The sequence below is a fragment of the Tribolium castaneum genome, chromosome 4, assembly GCF_031307605.1.
Source record: "Tribolium castaneum strain GA2 chromosome 4, icTriCast1.1, whole genome shotgun sequence".
Lineage (NCBI taxonomy): Eukaryota > Metazoa > Arthropoda > Insecta > Coleoptera > Tenebrionidae > Tribolium > Tribolium castaneum.
The window spans coordinates 23,012,937-23,035,781 of NC_087397.1; the positions used below are offsets into that span (position 1 = coordinate 23,012,937).

Genomic DNA, 22,845 nt, shown 5'->3' on the forward strand with positions numbered 1-22,845 from the left:
GTAGCTTTTTTTTACAACTTTTATTTTTTTTATACAATAATATAATATTTACAGTTTACTACGACTACTACTACTTTGGTAAACTTATTCTACACTATTTTTACGAAAGAACCCCGGCCCTAAAAAAAATTCACAATAAATTACTGTTAAAAAAGATTCAATAAAACTTACTTCTTTAATTTAAGGCATTATGATTCCTTTTAGATTTTAAGAAGTCGAGGTAGCTGGGCTCATTGAAATGATCCCAGTTCTCCTCTTCTTCCTTCATCATCACTTCACGTAAGGCCCTTTGTTTTTCTTTATCGGCCCGATGGCACTTCCAAATGTGCCTTTCGAGCCGAAACCAAAGAAGAATGTGGTTTTTGTCGTATGGACAAACTATGATATCCTCTGAAAAAAAATTATTTCCAACTAAACTACTAAAAAAATATTAAACTTACCAGGAGTATTATAAATAGAACTTTTTCTGATGGGTTCCATTTTTAAAGAATTTCTTGTTATAGTAGATATACACAAGAACTGTGTTACACAACACAACACATTAACTTTTATACAGTTTGGGGTGGAAAATGAGTAAGGACAATTGCGCGATTCATCTTGAATGAGTGAGGAGTTGTTGGCCTTGCAAAAGTGGGGAGTAGCATGAATAACCTTGACCTTGAAAACATCAAGGTCCAATAATGCCTTGGCCTTGAAGTGGTGGGGGAAGTGGGGGGTTGGCCTTGAAAAGTAAGAGAGAGAACAAGTGGCCTTGAAAGAAAGAGAGGGAAAATGGGCGGGGTCAAACTCAAGGTCAAGGTTGTGTTGTGTTGTCCCCCCATTCGTTATCTACTGTTCTAAAAGCATGTAACGATTGTTTTCAAGGAAAAAAGCATTCATAATGTTTTACCTGACTTGTCATCACCTGTAATAATTTCGGACCCGTCAGCTGAAAACAGTAACAAATAAAAAATAACAATTTTTATGCTCTAATACTATCTTACGACAAATCCAGCCATTTGGACAACATAGAACCTTATCACTATTTGTACTCGTATTTACACGATAATATGGAACACAAGAGTCTTGACTGTGGATTCCAGCAGATCCAAGCTGTTCACCACACCATGTTCTGCGACAAAACGGTTCTTCAAACTTACCATTAAAGCCTTTTTGACACACACAATTAAAACATGTGTTCTTTGGATAAAATTGATCACCCTCTTTGTATTCTCTACCGTCAACTATGCATTTTGTTTCTTCATCAAACGGAGCTGAAAACAAAATTGTTGTGAGGTAGTACATTTGCGGAAAAAATCTTAATCTTACGACAAATTTCTCCCACTGAGCAGCAATGCTCTAACGAATATTTTCTATAACATCCTTTTTTTATGGGTGTTCCTAACCACTCAAGACAATCCAAAACAGCACAAATGAAAGAAATGAAACAAATGAAACGGTTTCCTAGGAAATAATTCCCAGTGTTGGCACATCTACAAACAGAGATTTTTTTGATGAATTTTAATTTTTTTAAATTCAAAAAACTGCTAAAGTCTGATAGGAAATTTAAAAATAATTATTCATCATTTTGTTACGGAAATATTACTTAGTGCGAAACATAAATACCTTAAAAAACAATGAAATATGAAGAAGTAAACAAAATAGATTTGTAGCTTTAGATTTCTTTAAATATGGCTTTAGGAATTTTTTCAAGATTTTTTCCGTGATCTACACATGCTTGTCAACAACGTACCACTGAGTTGGTGCGCCAGTTTTTGAGCTCTTTGTATTATCCGTTCACGATTGTTTTAAATTCGCAGCAGGCGTAGATATACAGACTATCTCAAAATTGACGCCCGTACATTGGGAATTTGATTCTGGGGGCTAATACAAATCTAAAGTTAAGAGTAAAAAATTTCCAATTATTCTTCGTTATCGAGTTATTGATAAAAATGTAAATAAAAAGCTTTATGCTGTCTTTCCAATTATTTATGCAACATAATTCATTAGTTGATGTTAGCGATGTTAAAATTCTTTGAATCGCTTTCTCTAGTGACAAGTATTATTAATTTTCTTCAGTTTTGTATGTTTAAAATAATACGATGCTACTGCATTAGTGCATTAGAGATTTTGTCATTATGTTAAAAGCTTGGTTATAAGTTAGATGTGTGTATGATGGCAGTGCCACTGCTGAGGCTAGTGCATATGCGGAAAAGTTTCCAAAGCGCATTATAGCATATTTTGGGACTACAATTATGGTAAATTGGCTTTTAATAAAATTTAATTTTTAAATTTTAGTTTTTTACCAATAATTCGATAACGAAGTCCAATCGGACAATTTTTCACTCTTTACTTTCGATTTGTTTTAGTCTCCTGAAATAAATCCTAAAAGCACGGGCGTCAATTTTGAGACACTCTCTATTTTTGTTAGGTTGGCCTCAGGTCCTGTCCGGTACTGTTTTTATGACGTTGTCTTGTCAAAAATTCGCTGTGTTGTCAGTTCTACTGTTTATTATTATTAATTTAAAATGTCGAAAATAATTTTTGTTGATAAGAAAGTGTGTTTCAAAAGATGCTTTGAAGGATGCAAGCAAGACTTTTTTAACTAATGATAATGAGTAGAATAACAATAAAAACGTATTCAATTATTTATTTAAAAAACGAAGCAAACTGAAAACAGTCCTTAGTTGTTAACAATTATAACCTAAAATAAATTTCTTATGACAACTCACAATACTCCCAAATAAAATGTCAGATTTTCATAGATAGTCCGAATTTAAAACAATCGTGGACGGTGTATAATAAATTCATAACCCACTTTTTGACGAAGGTCGCTACTGGTTAAGTACATTTTTTCATTTAATTCTTTATTTGTGGTAACCTAGAGACCACATATAACCGATAATGTGCCTAGATAACAACTAAGTAACAGATATCTATTCAAATATACACTTTACAAAGTACACCTAACCAGTTATAAACAATTTCATTACCGTAAGAATACAAACATTGTTTTCCTTGATAGAAATGAAAATGTCCTCTAGCAGTAAATCCGTGTCAAAAATTCATCCCAAAGAAAAAACAAATTTTTTGTCACACCTTCTATTTTTGTAAGTTACAAACGTTGTAAATTATTTTATGTATGGGTTCAATTGTTTTAGTTGGGAAATACCTATACTTCTCAAAGGATACAAAAAGAAGTTGACTGAAAATGAGGTTTTTAGCCCCCTTAAAACTGATCAATCTAAGTTTCTTGGGGACAAACTTAATAATGCATTGAAGAATCAAGTTGAATCTTCACAAAGTGGAGTTTCGCTGTGGAAAGCTCTAAGACAAATATTTGGTATAGATTTTGCGTTTTATGGTTTAATGATTGCAATTTTAGAATTGATAAGGTATGTGTTAATTATTGTAGGAAATAGGATTATCGTCATGTTTTTAAGGATATATCAAATCGTACTTTTTGCAAAGCTATTACAATACTATACTCCAAATAACAAAACTATTACCAAAAGTCAGGCTTATTTAGTTTCTTTATATCTGATTTTGATAGTACTGGTAAGAATGCTTGGTTTACATCTGTACTGGTTTGAAACGGAGCACTTGGGCTTAAAAGTTCAAGTAGCTTTAAGTTCGGTAATCTACAGAAAATGTTTAAAACTCAGCAACGAGACCCTTTCTGAAGTCACTCTCGGTCAGTCAGCCAATTTACTATCGAATGATGTTACCAGATTTCACTGTGGTTTAATCAGATATGTACATTATGTGTGGCTCATATTTTTACAAGTTGCGGTTATTCTCTACTACTTGCATAGTAGGTTGGGAGTTACAGCCATATACGGAATATCAGTTTTTCTGATTTGTGTATTCATCCAAAGTAAGACAAAATCTACTATTAGTTTTTAATCTGCTTATTTGTTTAAGTATTTTTCTTTAAAAAAATTACTATTTACCGACTCAAGGCTTCAACGAAAACAGATCAAAGGGTCAAGCTGATGAACGAAATCATTCAAGGGATCAAAGTCGTTAAAATGTTTACTTGGGAAAGACTTTTTTCTAAACTCATTGAAACTGTGCGAAGGTAGTTATTGTCAATTGCAGGCAATGTAGTTTTATTCAAATTTTCAGAAATGAGTTACAACCGTTGAAAAGAAGCTTTAACCTTTATGCCATCGACTTGGCATTTCATTTTTTTATTCACAAATTTGCTATATTTGTTAGTATAGCTGCTTACGTAAGTAGTGGCCACAATTTAACTACCAACTACGTCTATTTACTAAGCACATTGTATGAAATTGTCAAAACATCGATCATGTTTTTTTCATGGGGTGCACTCGGAGGAGGAGAAATGTTAAATTCGATAAAACGGATTGAAAACTTTTTGAAGAATGAAGAAGTGTGTGAAACAAAAAATAGCATTTCTAATAATATCTCGATAGACAAAATATACGTAAAACGGAACAAATCACTCGGTGATTATACTTTAAGTGACGTAACAATGCAATTCACTTCAAACAAATTAATTGCAATCGTGGGACCTGTTGGTAGTGGCAAGACTACTTTACTTTTAACTCTTTTAAATGAACTACCGTTAGCCCAAGGATCAGTTCAAACCGGTAATTCTACATCTTACGCTTCTCAAGAGCCTTGGCTGTTTGGTGGTTCCGTGCGAGACAATATCATTTTTGGAGAAACTTTTGATGAAACCAAGTATCAAAATGTGATAAAAGTTTGTGCTTTGGAGCGAGACTTTTTCCTACTGCCTTACGGAGATTTGACTTTTGTTGGTGACAAAGGCGCGAGACTAAGCGGTGGACAAAAAGCTAGAATTAACTTAGCTAGAGCTGTATACAAAAACGCTGATTTTTATCTCCTTGATGATCCTCTTTCTGCAGTGGATGCTCAAGTATCTAAATATTTGTTCCAAAATTGTATCAAAAATTACTTAAAAGGTAAATGCACAGTTTGGGTAACCCATAACTTGGAGAAATTGGACGAAGTAGACCAGATTTTTATAATCGAAAAAGGAAAAATTATTAAAAGTGGTACCTTCAATGAACTAAAAGAGTACCATTATTTTAAACCAAATTCAAAAACATCTTTAGATGAAATTAAAGAAAAGGAGCAAACTTTCGAAGGCATGAAACGTTTGTCAGAAATAAGTCTGGTGCAAGAATTAGAAGAAACTTACGAATCTGGATCAGTAACAAACCAAATTTATTGCAAATTTTTAAGTGCAGGTGGTTTCATTTGTGCTACAGTTATAATAATTTTGCTCATTTTGCTTATTTTTACAACAAGTGCGATTGATTACTTTCTGGCATATTGGGTAAACTATCAAGAAACGCAAGACACTGCTCCTTTTTATTTCTTATACTTGTATATCGTTGCTGCATTATGCATAATTATATTTGCTCCCACAACGACAATCATCTTTGCTAGATTTTGTTTGAACGCTGCTAAAAATCTCCACACCGAAATGTTTAACCGAATATTATTTGCTCCAATGAGTTTCTTCAATGACAATCCCTCTGGTCGTATTTTGAACAGATTTGCATACGATTTGGGTTTAATTGATAAAAACCTTACAGCAAGTCTTGTCGATACGACAATCGTTGTCACACATTGCATATCTATTATCACAGTAATATGTTTCGTAAATTATTGGGTTTTAATACCAACGCTTTTCATGGCAATATTGTTCTACTATTGCAGAAATGTTTATTTGTATACCAGCCGCAATTTGAAACGTCTTGAAGCCAAATGTAAAAAACTGTATGAGTAATTCAATGTATTAACGCACTATTTTAGCTTGTGGTCCAATTTTTTCTCATTTAATTTCCACTCTACAAGGACTACCAACTATCAGAGCTTTCAAAGCTCAAAAGCTTCAGACAAGTACCTTTTTTACTTACCAAGATACGTACACATCCAGCAGTTACATGTTTTTGGCTTGTTCTTCTGCATTTGGGTTTTGGATTGACTTTTGTTGTGTGATTTACTTGGGATTTGCTATTTTTAGTCCCTTATTCCTTGACTTAGGTAACTGAATAAACTGATTGATTCAACTGTTGTTATCTACTTTACTTCTCTTCTAGAAGTTTTTGGTGGCAGTATTGGATTAGCAATTAGTCAGTGTTTCATTATGATTGGGATGTTACAATACGGTATTAAACAGAATGCAGAATTGGAAAACAGTATGGTTTCAGTGGAACGCGTGGTAGAATATTCCAAAATCGAAATTGAAAAAGATTATGAAAAAACACATTTGGAATTTAAACCTACAACAGGTTCTATTGTCTTTCAAGATGTTTCACTGCAATATAATTGCAAACATTCTATGGTATTAAAGGAATTGTCATTTACAATAAATCCAGGTGAAAAAATTGGCATTGTTGGAAGAACAGGAGCCGGAAAATCATCTCTAATTTCAATTTTCTTTCGAATGTTCCATTTTGAAGGAAACGTTTTTATTGACGGGGTAAACATTAAAGAAGTGTCACTTGAAAATCTGCGATCACAAATTTCGATAATAACACAAGAACCAGTGCTTTTTTCCTACACTATCCGAAAAAATCTTGATCCTTTTGAAGAGTACGAAGATTCGCAATTGTGGAAAGCGTTAGATGAAGTTGAACTAAGACAAGCAGTTTCTGAACTCCCTTTTGGACTACATAGCAAAGTTACGGAAGGAGGACTCAATTTTAGTGTTGGGCAAAGGCAGCTTTTATGTCTTGCAAGAGCGATGTTAAAAATGAATAAAATATTGATACTGGATGAAGTCACAGCAAATGTGGATTTGAAAACTGATGAGTTGATTCAAAAAACTTTAGGAAAAAAATTTAAGAACTGCACTGTGTTAACCATAGCGCATAGGTTGGAGACTGTTGTCGATTGTGACAGAATTTTAGTGATGGATGATGGACGAGTCAAAGAGTTTGATTCTCCGGCGAAACTGCTGGAGAATGAAGATGGTACTTTCTATAAACTCTTACACAGTGCAAAATAAATTTAATCTACAAAATCAAAATAACTACACTTTTATTTTATTTGGCAATCGGTTAGAAAATAAAGACAGTCAATCGATAAACTTTTCTTAAAAATTTCTCTTTCGATTTTACTCAAATCACAAGCGCTACAAAGTGGAGTATCCAACAGAACTGTCTTATCAAACTTCTTTTTATTAACAGTGTATTCACATTTAGCGTTGTCATAGTTCATGCACGAACTAAACCAATATCCCCAAAGAATTTCGCCATTCAAATAAGACGTCTGACTTTTTGATGCTTGACCTGTAAGAACAGAACTTCCGCTTAGCGTTGCCACTAGCTCAAATTTGTTCAATAGAATGTCCTGTGCCGAAGTATTCCAAAGTGGACTTTCAGAACTGATTTCATGAACGATTTCAGTCGGCCAAAATAACACACCGTATGGTTGTAACTTTAGTTCTACTATGAAGTTTGGAAGAAGTTCACCATTGTTGGTTACCTTTTGTGTTATTAGGAATAAGTTTACTTGACTCCCTATCCAGTGTTTTCCAGTACTATCATTGATACGAAAAATCAAACATAGAGCACCATTGCGTAAACAAATCTAAAAAAAATGAGTTTAAAAAAGATAGATACATAAACATGAAAATATGTTACCACTGCTTTTTTACTAAACAAACTGTTATTTATCGTATATGCAGGTCTGCTAATTTTAACATACACAACTGATATAAAAGCACCATCGATAAAAATTGTCACAAGAGTGCTAAATGTTAAAATGGTCCAAACCAAAGTGCAGTTTTCGGTGGGGTGGAAGTAACCATATCCTGTGGTGGTTATAGTTTCAATACCCAGCATGAAAAAACTGGTAAAATTGTGAACTCCATTTATACATTTATGGTGATTACATAGTGATTCACTAAAATCTCCACTGATCCAAGCGTCAAGTAAAAAAAGTTCAGCAAATAAGAAATATGCGCTCACATTAATCAATGAAACTGTTAGCATCAACCAACGCCATCGCATGTTTACCAATGTGTTCCATAAATCTCGAACGTATCGAATTGATTTGTGAGGAATTTTGTACAGGTAGACATTGACTCGGCCCCTTTTGCTCATTATTCGGTTTTCCTCATTGTATTGGACCTTTCTGTTTCTTAAAAAATTATAAATTGGTTATTTGGCAATGTGAAAAAAAATTTAAATTGTTTAGTTTACCTACGCTTAGGACATCTCTTAATAACCATAGGTAGATTGGAACTTATAGCTGATTTATTATCCATGATTGAAAACTATACACATGTTTTCGTACACGAAAATGTAATGTAATATTGAGATGGTGGTAAAAATACTCTTAACATTAAAACCTTAAACACCTTAATCTTGACGAGAGATTAGATAATTATTATTTAAATAAAGAAAGATAAATTTATTTTTAATATTAACAAACAAAATATAAGCTGGTAATGATTAATATTGAGAAGATAACAATTCTAATAATAGTAGAAAAAATTAAATTTTCTTAATTGTAGTATAATAGTATAATATACTACAATTTTACTTTTGCAAATTGTCTAGATCCTTATTAATAAACTGGGCTCTCCGTCAATGCGGCCGTGCGAATGCAATAATTTAAAATTAATTTTTAAGAAAAATAATAAACAAAATCATTTTTTTTAAACTGAGAGTGGTTCCTAGGTAATCTTATTACCTCACATACCAGTTTTTATCTCGATTTCAATATTTGTAACCAAATCATAACGGAGTAATCAACGTAATATTTTTTTCTACTTCAGTTCCGTACTGAGGTCATTACGATACGCGATTTGCGGATCGTAATATCCCACGGAGTGCTATAATAATTACATTAAAAACCAGAGTAATTCAGTTGGATAATGTTGACAACCTAGTTTTTTGACAATTATCTGAGAGAACTGTCAGTGTCAATCGGTACCTGTTTCAAGTGCATAATTTAATCAAATTAATCAAATACAAACTTTTAGAGGTTTTTGTACCATCCCTGATATAAAGTCCCTTCGAACATTTTTCGAGTAATGTTGTAACATTTACAATGTTATTTTTGTTTATTTTCGAGTAATTGGATTTCAAAAGGTTATTTCGCTGGTATGGGGGCGATGTGGGGGCCCATAGATGTTTGGGGACTTATCCATCGTTGACGCAATAACACCAGAGCGTTCAACTGAAAATTAAGATCACATTTGTAGTGTTATCTATGACGATTTCTTACTATGGTTCGTCAAACTTTGTTATTTTATTAAGTCGTAGTTTATCATTAACCCCAGCTTTAAGAGGGAGGTGGATTAGTCTCTGTTAAATTCCGAGTTGTGTCGTCTTACCGTGAAGGAGCTACGAGGTACGGGTAGTTCCCGAGTGTTTCATACCGTTCCCCTACAAATCTTGAGCAACTTTTATGGGAATTTCAGAGCTCACGTTTCAGGGCATCTCGGTGTGGTATTAGAGCCCCTTTTTGTTGTTCAGTCCTGGATATGTTATGGCTGATTTTCTTTTAAAATAGTTAATATTTAATTTCATATTTGCCCCTGATACAATCACAACCATTTAAATCGCGACGTAACACCTTCAAAAATCAAAGGATTGTATATTTCGTATAATTAATATACATATTTCGTTATCGTGGATTTATGTATCCATTTAATTTGACTTAATGTAACTTGATCCATAAATTTAAAATTAACTGTGAACATTACGCAGCGCTGCGATAGTGGCAATTTTTTGTTTTTACACAATTAAGTTCATCAGTTTCAAAGTTTTGTATTTATTCTACTTCTTAATATACTTTAATTTATAGGGAAATTCACTTAAAAATTCTTAACCCTGGACCCTGCTCTCGAACGGATCTAAAGAACTGACCAACCGGGGTAACATCCTTCGGGAGGTTACAATGTACAAACATAACTTCAAAAGCCCGTGCATGTTAGTAATTTGAGATCTCATTATACATCGGCCAATTTTCAAATTCCACGTATTTGCTACAAAAGCCCGCATTTGTTAAGGGATACATTGCAAAACCTTTTGAACACTTTTAAAATACATTTGTACAAATAAACTAATGACGATTCAAATTACTAATTTAATTTCACGGCCTGCGCGCAAATGCTGTCAGCTGCCACAAAATTCCCTAAATTTTGAAATTAACTTTTTGGTACAAAAAGTGCAAAGTAGAAAAAATACCGTATGATATCTTGTTTATAAGGCATTTTGTCGCACTTACTCTATTATGACACTCTTCGCTGCGCTCGATGCACGGAACGAGTTTGAAAAAAATAATTTTTTTTTCACTATCTTGATCTTGAAATTTTAGCAAAAAAATTCAAAATTTTAAATTTTGTGAAAAGTTGGTATTACAGAATATAAGCCGCCGAATTCACTGGAACGAACAAACCGTTTTGCTTTACGACTTTTAGTTTTTGAGTTAAAAAATATTTTCGTCTGTGTAACTGGAACGGTTGCCTGGAGCGGGTCCGGGATTAGACGAAAAAAATAGATAACATAATACGCTATCATGTGATTTTTTGTTTGTTGCTCTAAGTCTTACAGATTCCGAAAACAACGCATTTTTTTTTAATTGTCAACCTCTAATTACGGCGAAACTATTAAAGGTATCGAAAAACAAAAAAATCAAGGAAAACCGAAATAAAAAAAACTCTACAAAATGGCATAAGATTAAAGTGATATTTTGCAAAAAAATACCTCGAGGAGTTGAGGGAGACACTACGAGACATGCGTGAAAAGACCCTGTTAACGGGCGATTTCAATGCCAAGTCTCACGGTACCGAGGACCGTAGGGGCAGTTCTCTAGCGGACCTCCTGACAGAACTAAACCTAGTAGTGATGTAGGAGATACCCCGACATTCCAGCGTGGTTCGGCTACATCTGTGTTTGACGTCATGTGTGGGTGGTCCGAGCTCATTGGCTCATTGGGGGGTCTCGGACAGAGACTGTGCGAGTGACCATTCCCCTTTCCCGTTAACCTTCCAGGTAGGAGGAAGACCGGTACGGAGGACAGACGACACCTCGAAGGGACCTTACCGTTGGAACGCAGCGAGAAGCGAAGAAGTAAGTAACATCTTCCGAGAAACGCTGTTGTCGCGGGAAGGATTGTCGGTCAGGGATTTGTCGGTGAAACTAGATCGTACATGCGCAAGAACTCTGAAAATGAAAGCGCAGGGTACACGTAAACTAGTATACTGGTGGACAGCGGATGTAGCCGATCGGAGAAAGGAAATACAGAAGACCAGGAGAAGGCTACAGCGGGAGACCCAAGAAAAAAATTCTTCTGGAGAAGGGGCCGTTGATAGACTGGCAGCGGACTAGGGGAGAATTTTGGAAGGTCGTCTTAAAGACCAAGGCTATTTTATGGGAAATGCTAATCGAGGACATCAACAGGAACCCATGGGGAACAGCCTTTCGGATTGTGACCAGTAAGGCTCAGCCGAGCACCCCTTTAACACGAGGGGTGATCCGCCGAGCTGTGCGAAAACTGTTCCCAGAGAGACCCGTTACCAACTGGGTGCGCCCCAGAGTGGAAGCTGTGGAGAACTTCACCGTCCAGGAATTGTAGGCTGCTACTGCGAGGCTTCGTCCCGGCGAGGCTCCTGGACTTGACGGTATACCTGCCGAGGTGATTAAGTTGGCGGCGGAATCAGCTCTCGAGGACATCTTAGGAATCGTGAACCGTCTATTAAGTGCTGGGGAATTTCCCGATCCGTAGAAGGTAGCCAAACTGGTTTTCATCCCGAAGAAGGAGCTGGACGATGAAGGCCGAGCAAAGGTGTGACCACTATGCCTTCTGAAAACGATCGCAAAGCTCTACGAGCATCTGATCAAGGCGAGATTGAAGATGGTTCTCCAAGAAACGGGCGTAATCTCGAACCGACAGTATGGGTTTCGCAAGGGGTTTCCGACGTCGGATGCCATGGACGACGTCTTATTATTTGTGCAGGTAGCGCATAGCGGAAGTTGGGGTAGGAAGGACCTTTGCGCTATGATTGCGATAGATGTTGAGAACGCTTTCAACACCGCTGCGTGCCAGGTTAGGTCAGGTCAGGTCAGGTCAGGTCCCCTCCGATGCCCTCCGATGCCACCTTGTCGTGGTGGAGGGGCTTAAGGGTGTGTCGGAGCACCTACTAAGAGCATCCCCTTAGCATACCGTAAACCCTCAAGGGGGAACGGGGGGACTTTTGTCCTGCGAGGAGTAAACCTCTATAAACTATCCATTAAAGAACGCCGGAAAGCCCGGTGACAGGGTGTGGCGACCTTGGATGAAATCTTAGCTGGGGGAGCTGAGCGCCAGCCCTTCCTAATACTGCAAACCCAGAGGTCGATTCAACGACCCTACACAAGGCGTGGTGTAGGGAACGTCTCGGCTGCTGGGTTCGGGAGGCTTGCCTTAACCGGCCGGCCTACGACGATGAAAACCTCTATAAAAAATCCTTAACTCGCTGGCGGCTTTTGCAGTTTTCCGACCAAGCGGGTTGTGGCTGTTGGATGTCAAGAAAACGCGCATCACATAGTGCCACAGATGCCAAGAATGGGGCCATGCGACAAGCAACTGTCGCGTGAAACCAAAATGCCTGAAATGTGCCGAGGGACATTGGACAAGAGATTGCGAAATCGGCGAAGACGCCACACCAAAATGTGCGAACTGCGGAGGCCCCCACACCGCAAACAATCTCAATTGCCCCGTTTATCAAAAGCGGGTGCAATACATCAATGAGAGAGTCGCACATGAAAACGACAAAGCGGGCCGCAAACCCACCCGCTACATACCAGCCCCGGCCCCCAAAACCAACGCCTGGACGAGGGCCCCCACGATGCAACCGCAGCCTGTGCCCCCCACGGCCGCATCACACTGGCCAGCGCTGAGCCAGCGCTACCCCCATCAACAGCAGGAGCCCCCGAGAGCACCACAGCCCCAGGAGCCCCCCAAACCTCAAGGAACGATGACAACGGCCGAGACCCTCGCGCAGCTCTCACAGGCGTGCAAAAGGTTAGATCAGTTAGTTGACTTATCTAGAATGCTCAAGGCGGTAGTTGATCTCACCACCCTGCTGGAAGGGTGCACAGATCCTACCTCCAAATTTATGACAGTTTTCGAATTCACCCAAAATCTCCACACTTATGGATTTTAAAGCCATTTGTGTAATTTGGAATGCTAATAGTGTCAAACAAAAAATTGACGAATTAATTGCTTTTTTACATTCTAACAACGTAGACATTTTGGCCATCAGCGAAACTAAATTAACACCTAACGATAGATTTTATATTCAAAATTACAACATAATAAGGCATGACCGAGTAAACGGTACTAATGCGGCGGGGGGTGTCGCGATTTTAGTCAAAAAAGGTATCTCATTTTCAAAATTAACGTTACCACAAACCACAATAGAAGCCGTCGGAATCAAATTAACTAATCAAATTCATTTTATTGCAATTTATAACCGCCCGTGTTATAACATTTCACAACGCGATTTAGAAAACCTAAATAATATCGGTAATAAAGTAATTATAGCTGGGGATTTCAATGCGACTCACAATACCTGGGGATGCCATCGAAATAATACAAGCGGAAATACCATATATAATCTTAGCATTAGTAACAATATCATCATAAACCACCCGCGGTCACCTACTCATTTTCCGTCGAACAATTCTACCCCGACAGTAATAGACTTCTAATCCTTACAAAGTAATAGACTTAATCCTTACAAAGAATCTCTTATTGGAAAACGACCCTCAGTCTCTTTCACAACTAAATTCCGACCATAATCCGGTAATTTTCGAAATTTCTAATCTCCCTAAAGATAACGATAACCGACAAATAACTTCCTTTAAAAATACCAACTGGCATAACTTCCGTAAAGATTTAGATAATGAAATCCAAATTAATCATAATATTTTAACCACCGAACAATTAGAACACGAAATAAATAAGTTTACAAAATCAATTCAAAAAATTAGGAAAAAACATTCAACCACGCGAATAGTCACTTCCTTAAGAAAAGACAAAATACCGGATAACATTGTTAATATAATTAAAACTCGTCATCGCGTCAAGAAACGAATGCAAGTCACCGGTGACATTACACTCAAACCCCAAATTTCGGCATTAAATAGTCAAATAAAGAATCTAATAAGCGAACATAAAAATAACGTTTGGCAAACAAAATTAGCTTCACTTAACTCTAACGATAATTCACTTTGGAAAATGACAAAATTATTGAAATGTAAATCTTATGATATACCGACACTTATCGCGAACGGCACCCCAGCAGAAACGACGGAGCAAAAGGCGGAGGCACTGGCGGCACAATACGAATCAGTACATAGAGCAGATCAAAATTTCAATAACGAACAAAATGATATTAAAAGGCAAGTTGAAGAATTCATAAATCAAAATCGCGAGCAGATAAATTCACAACACTATCTATCACGAATTGTAACAAACCCAACCGAAATTGCAGAAATAATTAAAAAATTCCCCAATAACAAAGCCCCGGGGCTAGACGAAATAGAAAATAAAGTAATTAAAAATAAAATGGTAGACATAATCTCATCAGCGACGGCTATAGGGAGAAAGGCCATAAGATTTTTTCAACTAAATCTAAACCGTAGCGCTGATGCACATGACATATTAACAAAAACTGTCAAAGACGAGAATATTACGGTCATCATAGAGCAACAGCCAAATAAAAAGAATAAATAAATCTATGATAAGTACTGTGATATAAACTGTGATGTATTCATACAATTAGTTGATAACAACATTTCTGTGATAACTAGCCAAAGATCTAAAGGTTTTGTTAAGTGTTAAGTTGTCCAATAGTGTTTGTGTGTTTTCATGTTACACCTCGCCAAAATGCTCTCAGGAAGAGTTTGAAGAGTACTTGTGTCAGCTCGAAGGCACTAACACTAACATCATTGTTGCAGAAGATTCTAATTCGAAAAGCATACTCTGGGAGTCTCCGAAAAGTGACCGATGCGGGAAGACTCTAGAAAAATGGGTGGCGCACAATATGTTGTCTGTTCATAATACAGGCCAAGAACCTACTTTTATACGTGAATCAAGCCGGACATACAAAGATATAACACTAAGCATGTTTCCAATGAAGAAAACTTAAGTGATCGCTAATTAATTCTTTTTGATCTGTTCTGTGAAAAAACAGAACCCAAAAATCCAATAGAAAAAGAAAAGCCAGCATGAAAAGGCTGGTGGTAGAGCGAAAATAAGGCAGCAAAACTCGAAAAAACCTTCTGGAAAAGAGCAGATAACACGCGGTAGAGTAGAGAGGAACAGAGTGTGATGTGATTGCATTCTGTAACAACATTCAGAAAGCTTGCGATAAAACATTCATAAAAAAGCGGAGGCTAGGAACAAATGCGTCCTGACCAAGCAATTACTAATAAGGATAAGGAAAAAAAATACACTACAAAATCATATAAAAGAACTAGACAAAAAATACAAAAATGAAAAAAAGGAGTTAAAAAAAATTAAGAACCAAAAAAAAAGAAAAATGGAAAGAACTGTATCACGATAATGACATCTGAGGCAAAGCCTTTAAAATAGCTAGCCAGAAGCTGGGGGCGCAAAACTATAGACAGCTATATGCCAAACATGTAACTGAGGAAGCAAAGAAACTATTTGTTGAGGCGCCCAAAATCGATTGGAGCATATTGGAAAATGACATAGTAGAAAAGGCACAAAATAAAATTATAACCTAAATTACAACAAAATATGAAATTAAAAAAGTGGCGTCAAGAATGAAAAATGGCAAAGCCACAGGTCTTGATGGAGTTACAAGTGAAATTGTTAAGAGTCTGATAAATCGCCGTCTTTAGTACTGTAGTGAGACCGTGATTGATGATGGTTGATCGATGTTTAAATGATTTACAACTTATTTAATTGATTTATTTAATTAATCTTGAATTTTACTTTTGTTTTCTTTTTTCGAAATGGTTTGGCTCGTCTAGTTAATTGATCCGCTACATGATCATTTCACTTACCTACGTTTTGTTGTTTTGATGTACGAAGTCACTCTTATAGTGATATCGTAATTTGATCTTAATTCTTATCAGAAAGGGTTCCGGATTTATCCGTAACGCATGTCCGGATTCAAAGTAGTGTCAAAACGCATGGGAGAAGAAATTTTAAACCACAAGTTTGCTCCAAAGTTATTTATTACAAGAATAATGAATATTCCGTTGGATGGATTACAATAATCAATGGTTATGAAAGTTTGATCAAATTTGGCCAATTGTTATTTGTGTTTGTATAGTAATGTCGTCAAAACATACCTCAGAGTCGTAACCACAATTCGTTTGAAATTCCAAGTAAATAGTTTCGAAGTTGCTGAGTGATACGAAAAAGTTTTATTGATATGATATGACGTTAATATTTAACATGAATTAATTTAATTCGATAATGTCCAAATAAATTAACCTACGCTTCAGATGATATTGTTCGAACTCATAGGATCCAGGCAATTGACAACGCGTTTCTAAATTACTTGTACCAAAGGCGGATTATAACATGCTCGCGGAATCTTTGATACGTGCATCGCATTGAATTTTGCGCCCTAGTGCCGAAATTCCGTCTCCAGTAAAAGTCAGGTGATCAACACCTAGGACAAATTCCGAACAAAACCCGGACATACAAGCTTTTACAAATCAATCTGAATAAATATAGAAGTAATTTCTCTTTATGGGTTTCACGTACACGAGCTTTGACAAAGACTTGTCCAGAACTTTGCCATTTCGCGATATCAGTTTATTACAGATAACCACGGATGATTATGTCTGCACTATCGAGTAGCCTGCAAGTACGTGGAAGTACTTGCCGTTGGGACGGGAATTACAACGTCCATTCTAAGTACAACGGGCGGAAACTACGACCTGCCACCGGGTCTTAGACCTTGTTAAAGTTGGGGAAGAGCGTCCCCGAGGACTACGACTCTTCCCATGAAGATGGCCAACTCACGAGCCTGTAATTTCTGATCTGGGCGCAAAAGAGAAACACTCTTTTGCTTTATCGCCTAACGCGTTGCGGAAGAGAAATCGTTCTACTCTAAACCTATCCTTAACTAGCAACAAATCCTTCTATTTCGTAATATTTTGGTGTATGCAACCTTAAATTATCTGTGTACAACAGTTTGAATAGCACCGTGGGTTTTGGATTTAGACTTTTGTTGTAGTTGAATATTTGTTTGATGCCGTTTCACTCAAATTTGTCGTAACAGATTTAAAAGTTAGAAGCAAAGAATATAACTAACTTTTAATATTGTAATTTAAAGGTGTGATGGTTGAATTGGAAAATATGAAATTGTTTGTTGCGAGTTATTTTAAGTTGAAAACGATTTATTTAAAATTTATATAGCTGACGTAGTACGAAGCACAAGAATTTAAATAATTACTGGTCTTTTCGGCATTTCCGATGCTTAATAACTTGGTGGTTACGAGAGAATTTATGAAATGAATGATAATGATCACTATTTCGAAATGACTTAAATGATTTAATATTATAATATTAAATGAATAAAAATTAATTAATCCTTTTGAGGGCCTACCTAGAAATTTTAATCCTCCTAACGCAGGGGGTTAGCTGCTTCCCAGGTGTTGTAGTTCGCAGCACTACCTAATCGAACGAACACTAAACTTGTCTCGTTCTTAACTTACTCACTAATCACTAACGCTATCACTTAATTCAAGAATTTAAATTAATTTAATTTAAAATTACGATTTAAATGCACTTAGTACAATTTAGACGCACTAAAAGGCAAACGAAGATGTTTTTAAATTTATAAAAATTTAAAGGACAACACGACAATCGACTACCTCGAAAGACCGTCAAAAATCCAATCCCCCTCAAAGTCAAGGGCTCATCTTGCGTAAGCTTCACTAACTCGCTTACCCCACTACCCTTGTTAAGTAGTTTCCACATATGCGAAATTTTGCAAATTTGACTCTTATGATGTCTTGGCATTTGATCAAACCTTGTTTAACTTTCTAAATATTATTATTAATTAACAACTGGGGTGTTTTCCGATTAACAATTTCATTATAATTAAACATTAAATTTGGAAATCGTCGATCTGAACTGAATACAATATAAGAACGCTATGGAATTTCCCCAAATATCCTGAAAGAGAAATTAAACTCCAAAATTGGTTGTTGTCAGGTCTGAACACAGACATTGGGAACACAATGAAATGAATTTTGTGTAACAACAAATTTTGTTTGTTTAAATAACACAGAAAATATAAGGAAGAACCCCGTGAGGAAACTGTAATTTTGGTCGTACTACCCCTTGTTAGATGTCGCCCCCAGTACTACACCGGTACTATTTTAACATTTCCGCGTTTTTCTCCAATTTCCTTAGGGATTTTCCTGTCTACTTTCCTCTTAGGATTATGTTAGTAACGGGCAGCAATCGTGTCATGCAATATTTTTGCTTACAATAATTTAATTAAATAGAATGATTTATACATCCAAATTTCGACGGCTGCGCCTTAAATATTAGGGTTAAATTTTACATCAAAATGTTCAGAAAAATTACGCGTGTTTTTCTAAACTACTGGTTTCGTGATCTGATTTTGATTTAACAAAGAAATCGTTAATTACGCTGCAATTTCTTATAAGGAATGCACATGTGTGCTTGTAATTTGATATTCTTTTAAAAGCTCTGTTCTGTAACGAATTTGTCAACACCCCCTATTCAAGCGGCACTTGACCAACGTCGTTTTGGCTATACTAATCTAGTTAACAGACATGAATTTCAATCGACCAATACGTTCTTGAAGTTTTGCAACAATTTGTTAACAATTACGCCGAATAAAATAAATTATTCAATTTTATTCGATGACTGAAGTACACTGCATAAAGACTCAACTTTTTGGTACGAAACGTTACGGTAATTTTGAATAAGATGAAATTTTGATTCTTTCTCGAGTTGTTTACTGATCATCAACGTGTCTTAAATTGGCTCATAAATTCCTTTCTTTTTGAAACGTGACTAGTTCATTTCTAAACAAATATTGGATTTAATTTTAGGTTTATCAATAAATTTTGGCTATTTTAAACAAAAGTAATTATACTTTTGTGAGAAAATCATTGGATTAGCTGGGCGACTGTGGTGCAGAGCCAGGCCGTCGCCAACCCCCATATCTTTGCATATCCACTTGTTAAAACACATGGCCTTTCGACCACCCAATTTGGCGATTTATAACGTTTTTAACAGTTCTTGGAAAGTTTCGTGGGAACGATAATTTTCTAAACATTTTAATGCTAACAAAGGAATAAATAAGTTAAATTAAAATTTGTTGAAAACTTTTGAATTGAAGTTGAATTAATATTGCCAAAGAACTAAACGTTTAAACTGACTCCGAATATTTTGCGCTGGTTAATAAAATAAAATTTTAAATACCGCGATCATCACAGTACTTTTCCGTTTTCTTTATTTCCCTCTATAAACGGGGTCTATGCCCAAAGAGATGGAAAGCCGCTATACTGGTACTCCTAGAAAAACCACCAAAGCGTGCACAGGAACCGGTATCCTACAGACCCCTCTGTCTGTTGGATACCATGGCGAGTCAATAATTCACGAACGACTTATGAAGGAAGTGAAGGAAAAAGTTGACCTAGCAGATTTTCGTTTGGCTTTAGAAAAGGGAGGTCAACAATTGACACCATAAGTAGAGTACAAGAGATATTAAAAGACATTAATAGAATAGGATGTAGGAGTGGAGAATGCTGCGTAATAATGGTAGCACTTGATGTTAAGAACGCTTTTACTGCTTTTCAAGAAGAGAATGTGCAAGCGTCGAGCGTGAAGACACATATAGTCCGGGACATTTGTATATGAGATACGTCATAGCGCATACGTTGAAGCGAGACTATATAGAGCACAAAAACTAGATAAGAGCTCAAATTTAGGGAACTTGGTTGTTTGATGTGTTTGACAGGTGACAAATGTAAACAATAATAAAAATTTAAATATTTCTTTATTGTAGTAAAGTACAGCAAAACGTACCAAATGGAGAAACTTTCAAATGCTTTGAAGTACCGTTGCTGGATTACTGTTGAGGTTATGTTTGACCTTGGTATGACTTTCAGGTTTAAAGTTGAAATTTGCATTAAAAAGGCCATAAAAGCCTCGAAGTGCCTTTTAGGGTAGTCATCGTCATGTTCCAATTGCATGCCCCCTCTCTGCCACATCAGTAAAATTTGCCACAAAAGTTTTAAAAAACGACTTTAAACAACAAAAAAGGCCCTATTTTCATTAACAATGAGACATATCTCGCTGCATGCGGCACGACATAGGCCTCATAGACCAATCTCATTGTGAATGGTTTTCGCTGAGATCACTTTGAGAGGGTTTCACTGAGACTGACGTTGGCGGAAGGCTGAAACCTGCCTCGCGACAAGTCTTTGCACCAACATTCGAAAACGCTGTCAATGGCTTAAAATGATAAACTTTGTCAGTTTTTTTGTGTCTTTTGGGATTAGTCTTTGAGTCCTGTCGCGCCGCATGTAGCGAAACAGATCTCATTGTGAATGGGTTCTTTAAGAAACAGTTTCAATGTAAACCACAAGACATACACTGAGACGGCCTCATGCCTCATATCATGGCTTGTAATTGACAGCGTTTTATAGAATGATTTGGAATCATAATGCAGAGATGGTTGCTAGACAGGCAGGCAGGTCTCAAGCCTACTGCAGAAGTCGCTCTCAGTGAGTCCATGTCTTAGAGATGCAAGACCAATTTAGACCAGTGAGCTTGGTGCCCGAGACCTATGTCATGCAGGAAGCCAAACTTCATCGTGAATGGACCCTTTTCAATGGGGCTGGGCTTTTTGAATAAATTTGAAATGGCCTTTTTGAAAAAAGCAGTTGTCTCTCTTTTATTCATCTATTCGACACGTTTGTATTCGATGCACTTACACCAATTTCATTATCAGTGTCTTGATTATCAGACAAGGGCAAAGTGGAATTGGGGGCAACCCAGAAATAAAAACACTTTAATTTCCTTTATTAGTAGGCTATATTTTTTATACAAGACGACTAACTCTCAGATAGAGACGTACAAAAATGTACACAAGAGTAAAAGTTGGTTTTTCGCAATATTTCACACTATTCTTCCACACGTCCACAGTAAAATCAGAAAGCGCTTCTTGTTATAAAGCCCTTATATTTTTCGACGATGGCTGAGACTTTGTGACGTATTTGTTAAACGTAAGTTTTCAAATACATGCCATGCCAGTGCAAAGGAGTTATATTAACAATTTTACGGGATTATTTTTAACTTTACACCCATTCTGCTTGAAACAAGAGTGGCTGCCAGGAAATAAGAACGAAAAAAGTGGACCCAAAAGGTTTCAGCTGCAAATTATAAACACTATCTGTGATTTTTTAAATAAATTTTTTAATAATTAATAAAAAACATGACAAAATTAAGCTTTTCGATTTCGTTTAGTTTGAATTTTATATGAAAATAGAAAAGTTAACCCTCTACACCAGAAAAGACAAAAACATAAAGAAAGTATCTGTAAAGCTCGTGAACTTACTTTGAAGTAAACAGTGGGCTCCATCTATCTATAACTCATAATTACTTGAACCGCAATTCCCATCATCAAAATGTGCAAAACTGCGATAAGTGAGGTTATGCAGTTATGCACTTTGTTTTCCAGTTTTTCACACAAAATATATCACAAATTGCACAAGTCGTACAACCAGCGATAGTCAGTACTGTCAGTACGTCACAGCAGCTTTCTCCAGCACAATCATTGACTGCAATTCTGTTTTGTGCCATTCCCGTCTCATCATATAATCTGAGTAGTTGTTATATGACAAGTAATGTTTCTACCTTCAAAAATACTTGCGTAAATATGTTATTATCCCGTTAGTACACACTTTTAAAGCAGCCACTGGTTATATAGATTAAAATTATAACATTTCCTTTGTTATTGTGTTATTGTTTACATCAGTCAGCTGTTTACTGTCATTTTCTAATGCTACCAATTTAAAAAATGTCCCTGTTATTAAAGCTCAAGGACCACAGAATGAGAGAGAACAATTTTTTGTTCACATAGACGCTGAATACACGTATAAATGTCAGAAAATTCAAATTTTTTATGTCCAAATAGAAATGTCCCGGACTGTACGTGTTGTACTGGTACACGATCAGATTAATGAGATGTTGGAAAACAAAATAGTCGAGCCGAGCACGAATCCGTAGGGATTTCCAGTGGTTTTGACGAAAAAAAAAAGACGAAAAAATGAGGTTTTGCGTCGACTATCGAAAGTTAAATGAAGTGACGAAGAAATGCAACCATTCCATTCCCAACATAGACGACGTAATGACCTATATTGGCACGACAGTCAATACTACTCAACCCTGTACTTAAAAAAAAGCGGATATAGACAAGTAGCTGTAAAAGAAGAATGTAAAGAGGGTCAAGGTCAAGTTCAGTATCAATTAAACGTCATGCCATTGTTGCGCACCAAGAACTTTCCAAGCCCTTATGAACAAACTTTTTTGAATATGAAGTGGAAGGATTTAATCTATTTAGATGATATCACCATTTTTTAGAGGATCGTTGAGAAATACGAAAAATTAAAAAGAATATTGCAACAATTTCGAGAAGCAGGACTGACGTTAAAACCAAGACCTAAAGGTTACTATCTAAAAAAGGAAATCGAAATACTAGGGTTTAAAGTGAACACTGAGGACATCAGCGTGGATCAGAAGTAAATAAACGGCATCGCAAAAATGTCGACGCCAAAATCAATCAAAAAGGTCCAACGATTGTGGGGAATGTGCAACTAATACCGCAAATTTATA

At 36.3% G+C, this 22,845-nt stretch overlaps 2 protein-coding genes and 2 long non-coding RNA genes across 7 annotated transcripts; 1 reads left to right on the forward strand and 3 right to left on the reverse strand.

Moving 5' to 3' along the window:
• Nucleotides 1-6: 6 nt before the first annotated feature.
• On the reverse strand, nt 7-1,475 carry LOC107398356 (uncharacterized). Its single transcript, XR_010333685.1, has 6 exons — nt 1,309-1,475; nt 984-1,253; nt 890-928; nt 441-836; nt 172-390; nt 7-119 (listed from the first exon to the last, which is right to left on the reverse strand). It is a non-coding gene; the product is annotated as an uncharacterized LOC107398356 (long non-coding RNA).
• Nucleotides 1,476-2,907: 1,432 nt separating this feature from the next.
• On the forward strand, nt 2,908-6,988 carry LOC107398351 (probable multidrug resistance-associated protein lethal(2)03659). 3 transcript variants are annotated; one of them, XR_010333680.1, is made up of 8 exons: nt 2,959-3,089; nt 3,141-3,374; nt 3,423-3,856; nt 3,904-4,060; nt 4,108-4,523; nt 4,575-5,744; nt 5,791-6,021; nt 6,078-6,887. XR_010333680.1 is itself a non-coding variant. In XM_064356115.1 (5 exons), exons 1-5 carry the CDS (start codon nt 3,007-3,009, stop codon nt 6,986-6,988), a joined length of 1,509 nt encoding a protein of 502 aa, XP_064212185.1. In that variant the 5' UTR covers nt 2,908-3,006. The 3 variants fall into 3 exon arrangements, 1 of the variants encoding a protein (XP_064212185.1); XR_010333679.1 differs by having other exon boundaries at nt 4,108-5,744; XM_064356115.1 differs by lacking the exons at nt 3,423-3,856; nt 3,904-4,060; nt 4,108-4,523 and having other exon boundaries at nt 2,908-3,089; nt 5,695-5,744; nt 6,078-6,988.
• Nucleotides 6,976-8,347, reverse strand: LOC103312355 (inward rectifier potassium channel irk-1). Of its 2 annotated transcripts, none has more exons than XM_015982179.2 (3): nt 8,187-8,347; nt 7,626-8,118; nt 6,976-7,572 (listed from the first exon to the last, which is right to left on the reverse strand). In XM_015982179.2, exons 1-3 carry the CDS (start codon nt 8,249-8,251, stop codon nt 7,021-7,023), a joined length of 1,110 nt encoding a protein of 369 aa, XP_015837665.1. In that variant the 5' UTR covers nt 8,252-8,347; the 3' UTR covers nt 6,976-7,020. The 2 variants fall into 2 exon arrangements, with proteins under 2 accessions (XP_015837665.1, XP_015837662.1); XM_015982176.2 differs by having other exon boundaries at nt 7,626-8,124; nt 8,187-8,345.
• A 12,669-nt stretch (nt 8,348-21,016) lies between these two features.
• Nucleotides 21,017-22,158, reverse strand: LOC135265932 (uncharacterized). The gene is made up of 2 exons (XR_010333807.1): nt 21,569-22,158; nt 21,017-21,383 (listed from the first exon to the last, which is right to left on the reverse strand). It is a non-coding gene; the product is annotated as an uncharacterized LOC135265932 (long non-coding RNA).
• Nucleotides 22,159-22,845: the final 687 nt, after the last annotated feature.